Source organism: Hippocampus comes, unplaced genomic scaffold (genome assembly GCF_001891065.2).
Source record: "Hippocampus comes isolate QL1 unplaced genomic scaffold, H_comes_QL1_v1.1 scaffold144, whole genome shotgun sequence".
Taxonomy (NCBI): domain Eukaryota; kingdom Metazoa; phylum Chordata; class Actinopteri; order Syngnathiformes; family Syngnathidae; genus Hippocampus; species Hippocampus comes.
In genome coordinates, this window is record NW_017805782.1 from 911,875 (window position 1) to 921,071 (window position 9,197).

Here is a 9,197-nt window from a genome sequence, read left to right on the forward strand (position 1 = left end):
AACATGTCGTCACGTGACGTATGTGTTGCCAAGCGAACTGCTGTAACGGACAGCCCTTTGGACCAATCGCATCTGACCAAACGCAGTCCTACAATACGGTTGGTTATATAAGATAATGACGTATTCGTCGTTTCATATATAAATCCAGCTCGCAGTCGTCGTACAGGGCTGTGCACAGTATGGCCGGCGATATTAGCTAGCACTCGCTAACGGTATTCTCTGCAAAAGGGAAGACGGTAACTGAAGAAAAATCATCATCGTTTGGATTGTTTAACGGACTGTACACCTATAAGTTATCATCTTATTGAATACGGATTAATTAAGACAAAACGTTATAACCGACGTTATTATTTTTTTTTTTTTGCGCCCGTCTGTTGTCTCATGATGGAAGATAACGGTGCACATTTCTTCGAGGGGACCGAGAAACTGTTAGAGTTGTGGTTCTCCCGGCAGGATGAGACCAAAGGAACCGGGGACCTGCGAACCATCCCAAGGTTTGTTTCCCTGTGGAACTTGTGTATCAGGTGTCCTTAACACTTTGCGACGTCATTGGAACCCTGACCACACGCCAAGCGTTATTCTCTCTTCATTCGTGATATTTCATCATGAATGTGCATCCAAGTGGAATAGAATACCGCAAGGGGTATTTTCTAAGTGTTAGCTATTCATTCATTCATTCGTTCTAAAAAGACGGCATACCAAAGGCGGTTATCCGAGCCCACGCAGGAATGAGTTTACGCCGCCAGTTAAAAATGGCCACCCCTCCTGACTCATTCATTTGCTTAGTAGACGTACGGTGACTTCACAAATTTGGACATTGACCAAATGCTTACGTATTTACGGTCTATATTTGAAAGCAGGTTTAATTCGAATGTAAAACACGGCCACTGCTATCTAGCTAACACTTGCTTTTTTTTCTCTTTTAGGTAGGCGGTTGGATTTTGCACGATTCCTATTTGTGGTTTGAGTTCTACGAAGCCAAAACATGGTTCCGCTACTGAATAATCTAAACTCAACATTGCTGTCGGTTTTTACTCTGAAGGTCACTATTCCAGGGTTGAAACGGAGGCGTTTTAGCAGGCCCTATGTGGGAGGCGAACGTCGGTCGATTTGAATTATATGTGCGTTAACGTATACATTTCAAAAGTAGCAAAGCCGATTGCGTGATGTTGACGTTTTAGTGCCGCCGAGGAAGGGAGAATGTTTTTTTTTTCCCCTTGCGCCACTGTCGAACTACATGAAGCCATATTTGATGTCAAGCATGTGGTCGGTCGTCACTACCGCGTGCTTCCTTTGCTAGCAAGGGCCGATGATACGAATGGCACAGACGAATCTGTCACGTTCGGGTGGTTATGTAACCCTCCGTGTAGCCTCTTTAAATGCCGAGTTGTGGTTAAACTTTGTAATCATTAAGCTAGGGACGTGACAAAGAATCTTTGCCGAAAGAGTCCCAACTTTCCCACCGGACCACTCGCCCGAATATGTCCCAGTCACGTTTCCAAACATGCATTTCCTTCTTCCCATTGCTTACACAGTCAAATGATCAAGTTCCTTTTCAACCTGTTTGAAAATGACAGATTGAATGCTTAGGAAGTGAAAAGAAATGTTAATCAAACAGGATTTCATTATTCACCTTATTAGGTTTTTTTTTTAATGACTTGCAGAGACATGCTGGTTTTTCAAACATACAAACTCTCTGACTGTGCTGGCACATTGAGTTTCATTTGTAGGCGGTCACGTGTCAAATCATGAGTTGGTTCTCTCATTCCCATGCACTAAACAGACGTCGGAAGAAAGTAATTGCTGGAAAACTCAATAAAACGCCTGTTATTCAGATCACGATGGCGCACCTTTTGTGGCTGTGAATGGCCAGCAATGAGCTTGTTTACATAGCAGTTAGGAGTGGAGCAAAAATGATTTGAATCGCAAAATCTGTTTGGATTTAATCAAGCTAAATTGAATAATTAGGTTTCAAACTGGCCCGTCCTTGAATCGTATCGCACTCTACCCTTTGAGATGCGCATACAGTTGTATGAGGAAAGATGCAGACCAGGTATAAATCGGTTTGATAATGTTGCCTATTTGTTGTTTCTTTGAATTCTATTGCATAATTTGGGCTCTGGTTTTAACGCGCTCTTACATATTGGGAAATATGCTCAAAATTACAGCCCTACCATGTCTAATTGTAAACCCACTGCATCAAACCGAATAGTTTCCTTTGATGGCATGAACTTGGGTGGGTTCATTTTCAAGAGACGCTTGTGTGAGTGCCCATCTCCTTGGACAAAGTGCAGCTCGGGTGCTTTTTCAACAAACTCTGACAGAAGAAGGTTAAGTCTCGTCTCACAGTACGTCCCCTCACTACTTGTATGGGAGCAAAGCGTCTTCGACTGAATTGTTGCGACCGGTTCAACCTGTCTCGTGCTCATTTGAACTTCTCCAGCACTTAGCTTAGTGTAACTTGCTCTATAGCAGGTCCCTATGGACAAAATGACGAAGCAATCATCAACTGAATGCACGGGCACATAATGTGTATGAAACAGAGAGCAGTGTTGTAGTGTCCACTTAAAAAAACTGCAAGTCAAAATGTTTACAAAGTTACTTTTTTCTTCTTTTTTTTTTTTTGCCCAAGCCTGACCTACAAGACCAAGACATTTATGTATCCAAAATCTGCTGTTGTCATTGTTTCATTGTGCCTTTTATTGTTTAAGCGGACCTTTAACAAAAATAAAAGCATCTTAAATAGCAATCGCAATATTGCACAGACGGAAATCTGATTATTTTTCACAATGATTCAGCCCAAGCAAATTTTCACTTTGACCAGCTTTCTGTGGCATAAAAAAAACAAACTGCCCTTTGGGATCAAGCTGGCGGACTGTTCGCCTCGCCAACTTCCAAAGAAGTCCGCAAGGGTGCAGTCTGTTTTTTTTGTATTAAAAAAGGCATCCTTGGCCTTGGTTGCTCTTGTAGTATTTTGCCCTCATTGGCGCCCCTTTCCGGGGGAAATCTGATCCCGCCGAAGCACCCGCAAATAGCCTGCGGTGTTCGCTTCACACTCGAGTGGGAGTTGACCTCCGGCTCCGATGATGTGGTCTCGCTGGTCTGATGCTATAATGCCATTTTGGATAGCGGCCACACATTTCCTTTTTTATTATTAATGCACACCAGTAATTTTTGCTTGTTTGGGGGCCATTTCTTTAAAAATACAATGCAGCTTGAGCCCTAATTTAAAAACTAGAGAATCGACACGTGCACACACACACACACACACACACGCCATGATGACCAATGTCCTTAACGGCCGTTACGAACAAAACAAATAAAGTAGATACGATAGTTTGTGAAAAGGAAATCACTCCACCTCTCACGATCGACTTGGGACCAGTCCGCGAACTTCCGTTCAATCGCGATCGTCGTGTTGGGCACACCTGCCGTAGTGTTTCCTTGGACAAGCAAAGCAAGTGTTCCAATAACCCGTACCCGCGCATGCTTGTCACTTTGCCGTGCCCTGCAACGAGTATCATTTCTTCCTTCGCTCCCGGCCGGATCGTGTTGAGAATACCTCATCTCGAGAACGAAGCAATACTTGAAATGTTGTCGTTGCTCAACTTTGCGCTTGTTTGTGTTTCCTTTGTAGGTTTGAGTGGGACAAACTTTTGGAGAATGTGCACTGTTTGATCATAAGTGTGACAAAGACCGACAAGCAGGAAGCTTATATACTCAGGTGAGATGTGGAGCGGTCCGTCTGCCGTCTTTGGCTATGATTAGAAGGCTTTCCCAGATTAGACCGGTCACCTTGCAGTCACTTGACACTGCCGCCGCTCGCTGCCACTTTCAGCTGGCGAGATGGAGCGGTCTAACGACACTCGACTTGCCTTCGCCCTCGTAATGGTATCAACGGAGATGCAAAAAAGGATCACCAAAGTCCAAAGCGCCGCATTGGCCATCACCAAGCTCTGATCTCGGTCTCAATTGAAAATGTATGGATTTAGCAATGTTCAACTACGATTTACTGAAGAATGGTAAAGGGTAGAAATGTACAACTTTTTTTTTTTTTTTTTTGTCCTGATCAAAGAAGAGGGTTAAGGCTTTCTTTCGGTATGTAGCCAAAGAACCGTCGGCCTTCAAAATGTGTCGGAATGGTCAAAAATGACTGGCGGCGGCTCTCCCAATTGAAGAAAAATGGCCGACGTTGACGAGTGACACATTATCCCATTGATACTTTGTCCCACCCTTATTCCATATCTGAGGACCTCAAATGTATCCTGAAAGAGGACTAGAAATGCCAACCTGAACCCAATGAATTTTAACGGCATCAAACGCCATTCTTTGCACGCCGTTTGGCGACGTCATTTCACTTGAAGTGTCTTTTTTTCTCTCCCCTCCAGTGAGAGTAGCATGTTTGTCTCCAAGAGACGTTTCATTTTGAAAACATGTGGAACCACCCTCTTACTGCAAGCACTGGTGCCTCTGCTGGAACTCGCCAGGGAGTACTGCGGTTTCGATGCCATCGAGGTGAGCCGCAGACTCTCCGGCGCCGGCACTCGCCGATCTCCTTTCGTTTTGTGTGTTCTGATCGGTGTGTTTGCGTTGCAGAATTTCTTCTACTCCCGCAAGAATTTTATGAAGCCGACCCATCAAGAGTTCCCTCATCGCAACTTCCAAGAGGAAGTAGATTTTCTCGGCCAGATTTTCCCAAGTAAGTCACCAAAAATGTTGGCCGACTGCAACAAAAGTTGTTGGACGACGTGTCAGGCAGGTGACAAAACCATTTTCTCACCCTCGTAGATGCAACTCGTGCTTTTTACCCCAATTTGTACCCGATCCAGTGAGTCATGAAAATAAATTTGCCATCTTGTTAACAGCCTTGAGAAAGATCGCCGAGCCGCCTAATTTTCATTGCGGTGACGTAGCCGGCGTCCAGAGCTGCCACAAAAGTTTCATGGAAATGTTTGAAGCAGTCAATACAAATAATATTTAGAACAAAAGTAACAATTCTGTTTATGCTCGAGGGTTTTTATCCACTTGGGATGATGATGATGATGATGATGATGTTACACTGGAGCATGTCAAATGGCATAAACTCCAACAATTGACGATGTAGTCCAGTAGCTGTTTGTTGCGTCATGATGTCGGAGTCATGAAGAGATAACAAAAATCTTCCTTATTTTGCGACTTGGCTTCCTCCAGATGGTGCAGCCTACTGCATGGGACGTTTGAACTCTGACTGCTGGTAAGAGTGCCGCATCATTTATACACGTCGTTACGGTGACCCGTGACTTTTCTTTTTGAATAGCAAGTACGTTGCTATTTTGTACACATCGCAGCAATTGTAAATTTAGAATCCTCACCGGTTCCCATTTTGTTGTCGACCAGGTATCTGTTTACTCTGGACTTGCCGGAGTACTGGGAGAACAAGTATGCGGATCAGACACTGGAAGTTCTGATGAGTGACCTTGATCCAGCCATTATGGACCAGTTCTATATGAAAGACGGTGTTTCTGCAAGTGAAGTCACTCGTGTAAGACAAGCGTTGACAAGAGAACCTGTTTTTATTCGGCGCAAGTCATGATGAAATATTTGGACGAAAAACATTCAATAAAAAAACGAGTCCGTTAGGACCTGTCTTAAAGCAACCTCCCCCCACCCTCTAATTTCCCCAAGAATATGATTTCGAGCGGCATTGTTAGTTGACAACCATAGACTTGAAATATTTTTGTGGCAAGTCTTTGTTGTAGCACTGTCACACAATGATGCTTGTTCTCCATGCTTCCATTGGGCAGGTTATTTCAAAAATATATCTTTTAAAAATCGGATGCGGCAAGTAATGTCATCTGTCATTAATCAAGCAACCTGATACATCTTTTGGATACTTGACATGTTGGAGATATTTGACAAACAGGATGGTTATTTGATACCTCCCCCCCCCCTCTTCTAGATGAGTGGAATTTGTGACCTGATACCAGGTTCTGTGATAGATGCCACCATGTTCAACCCGTGTGGGTACTCAATGAACGGAATGAAGACTGACGTGAGTGCGTCTTGGCGTCTGTGTTGCGTCGTGCGTTGTGACGCTAACCCGGCTCCTCCCGTTGCCTTCCGCTCGCAGGGGACCTACTGGACCATTCACATCACCCCGGAGCCAGATTTCTCCTATGTTAGCTTCGAGACGAACCTCTCCCAGACATCGTACGATGAACTTGTCCGGAAGGTGGTGGATGTGTTCAAGCCGGGAAAATTTGTGACAACGCTGTTTGTCAATCAGGCACGTATGACGCGCGCGCGGAACGGTCGTCGTCAAATTGGGTGTCCTCCGTCTAACCGGCACCTGCCTCTTCCTCTCACTCCAGAGCTCGAAATGTCGCAGCGTCTTCTCCTCTACTCAAAAACTCGACGGGTTCAAGCGCCTCGACCGCCAGCTGGCTCAGTTCAACGATTACAATTTTGTGTTCACGAGCTACGCCAAGAACTGCCAGCAGAATCAGAAGAGCTGAGGGCGGGAGATGAAGAAGAGGCGCAAAAAAGGCGGCCGCTCGGGGTCCCTTCCCGGTGGCCGCCTCCCAATAGAAACCTTCTCGTCGTCCTCATCCCGCCTACTTCCTCCCACCTGCGTCTCCCTTCGTCACGACTCCCCCGGCGGCGACAAGCTCGGCTTAACCTCCAGTTGGAGTTGTTTGCGTTGTTGTATCTGTGACTTAGACTTCTTGCATGAAAGCTCTTTTCTCTGTTTCGATATGCTAGCACACTCTTGCTGTGATCTTGAAGTGCATGCGGAGGAATCAAACGCACTCCATGTGAGGCTTTCCACCTGCGAGCGGTCCAAAGGGCCCTACCTGCAGGTCTCCTCCCTCATCCCCCACAGACAGGGCTTCCGGCCGCATTAAGTCCACGCCCCTGACATGCTCAGATGAGTCTTCCTTCATTCAGTCGTTCATACGACCCACCGTTTGCGTTCCGATGCGAGGATCATACATAAAGGAGTGCACTTTAGAGCAACTTGTTTTGTTTAACCCATGATATGAAAATGAAAGCTGGCCTTTGATCTCTCTGAATGTACGAATTGTATTAAGCCATGACAATTTCAATAATCATCATGAAATATCAAGTTGTCATCACTTTGATTATCCAAATTCAAATAAAGCGTACAAACCACAAAATTGCAGCATTTAACTCATGGCCAGTGAAGAGAACCTTTTTTTTTAATATAAACACCATACTGTATCTACAGGAAGCATTTAGCTTCCTGTCATATTGGTTTCTCATTCACGTGGAAAAGGAATGTAGCCCGGGCTGCTGACGCCGTCTCGCCCACGTCATCTTTCGAATGTACACGTCTTGTCGAGAAAAGCCTGGTGCACTTTTGAGTTGAATGTATGACTTCAGGCCTGCGCATACTGCCGCTGCCCCCCCCCCCCACACCCCCCACTTTCCCGTGCGTCGTGCACAATGCCCTCTGCCGACTGTCTATTGTCCCTTTCCCAGCAAGGTCTTACCTTGCCGGCCAGCCAGACCAGTCAGTGGGCCCCAGAATTCGAAGGGAGGTGAGCTGGCATGGCATCATGAATCAGAAACTTTTTGCTTGCCCAGCAAAGCATTTTCTCCCCTTAACAATATCCATCCCCTCTGTCTCTTTCCGCCCCATACAAAAATGTGTAAGCGTACAATCGAGGCCCAGTAGTCTGAGCATGCCAGGGTCATCCCGGATCATTCCACGTCCAACCACTGCACCATCTGCCATTTTATGTCGTTACTCGTGCCCAGACTTTTTTTTTTTTTTTTTTGCTGTGAATTGGGCTTGCACACTTTTTGTTTGCATCAATGCCCTTTTGTTAAACTTTGGGCTCTGGGGTTGAGGGGGGGGGGCATATCAACCAGCGGTCCGTGTAACTAGAGATCGAGTGCTAGACTATGTGGTGCAGCCCCACCAGTTTGCCCCCGTTTTGCCAGCAGCCCCGTACTTCCCGCCGCACGCTCACCATCCAAGTCTTCCTTTTAGCTTGAGCTCAGTGCAGGTAGCTTCTCACCACCTGCTGCGGGGGCTTTTTTCAATTGAGAAGGTGGAGACGATACAATTTCAGAGGAAGGATTGACCCGCAAGCACCACTCTGCTCTTGTATCGCGCATGAATGATCTGGCACTTGGTATAGTTTTTTTTTGCTGGTTTGTCTGTCATGGCCTTTTGGAGTGGTTTCATTATTAACTCAAGGACCAACATCTGCACTACTTGACCGCCTCAGCTCGGCAGACCCGCCGCCACCTCTTTTCTCCCCACAAATGAGGTCCTACATGCAGAGAGCAGCTCTTCAACACTGACTTAAGTGCAGTGGGTCATTGCATTTTTGGCTACCAGGAACTCACTCGTGTTTTTTCTGTGCGTATTTTTGTCACACTACAGGGTTGGGCAATTTTGTTTTGAAAGTAACAGTGATTCCACATTTTGCCACATAGACATACCGGCATCATAGACTTCCCTTTGTTAATCTTCCAGTTAAAATTCCAAGGAAAGTTCTTCAGTTTGTGGAGTGTGGGTGCTGTTAATACAAGGTGTCAGGGTGGAGGGAGAAACTTTGCTGTTCTTATTCCTTTTTGCAATTTGGATGGTCAAGATGTGCTAAAATCTATCTGTGCTATGACCTTGATGCTAAAATAAAAATACTCATCTGTGCGCTGTTGGGTTTTTTTTCTCCCCCCCATTGCACTAAGAATAGCATGAGGGACCTGCAAAAGTTAGGTAAATGTAACCTATAAACGGCAAAAAATTAAGCTTCTATAGTTTTAATGCCGTTTGTAATCCAATGAATATAGTCAAGGTCCTTGCACTACTAAGTAACATAAGGACTACTTTTTTAGGTAATTGTGAGAAAGTTCAACGTGAATATAAAAGAAGTGAAGATTTCACAATTTTTAACATACTAAAAGAGAAAAATAACCAAAAGGAGTACCAGCTCAGCTCAATTATTGGTATAACTCCATGACCTTTGGTCTCATGCCAGCGGCAGGCATTCTTTGGCTCAGGCTGAGAGGCTGTCACGTGGCACACATTCCAAGACCTAAACGCAAGCTGCCCCCTGGTGGACACTATAGGTGCTCGAGTGCTATGCGTCATTAGACGGGAAGAGATTCGGATTTTACAGCTACGGTGGCCGATAAGTGGCAAACGGCCGAACGCTGGAAACAGCAAGTCAACAAATAAACAA

At 45.4% G+C, this 9,197-nt stretch overlaps 1 protein-coding gene across 2 annotated transcripts; it reads left to right on the plus strand.

The window, feature by feature from the left end:
- Positions 1–146: 146 nt before the first annotated feature.
- amd1 (adenosylmethionine decarboxylase 1) lies at positions 147–8,254 on the plus strand. 2 transcript variants are annotated; one of them, XM_019884969.1, is made up of 9 exons: positions 147–494; positions 3,638–3,724; positions 4,389–4,515; positions 4,597–4,699; positions 5,191–5,233; positions 5,377–5,521; positions 5,939–6,031; positions 6,110–6,265; positions 6,351–8,254. In XM_019884969.1, the coding sequence occupies exons 1-9, from the start codon at positions 382–384 to the stop codon at positions 6,492–6,494; spliced, it is 1,011 nt and encodes a 336-aa protein (XP_019740528.1). In that variant the 5' UTR covers positions 147–381; the 3' UTR covers positions 6,495–8,254. The 2 variants fall into 2 exon arrangements, with proteins under 2 accessions (XP_019740528.1, XP_019740527.1); XM_019884968.1 differs by having other exon boundaries at positions 4,389–4,699.
- Positions 8,255–9,197: the final 943 nt, after the last annotated feature.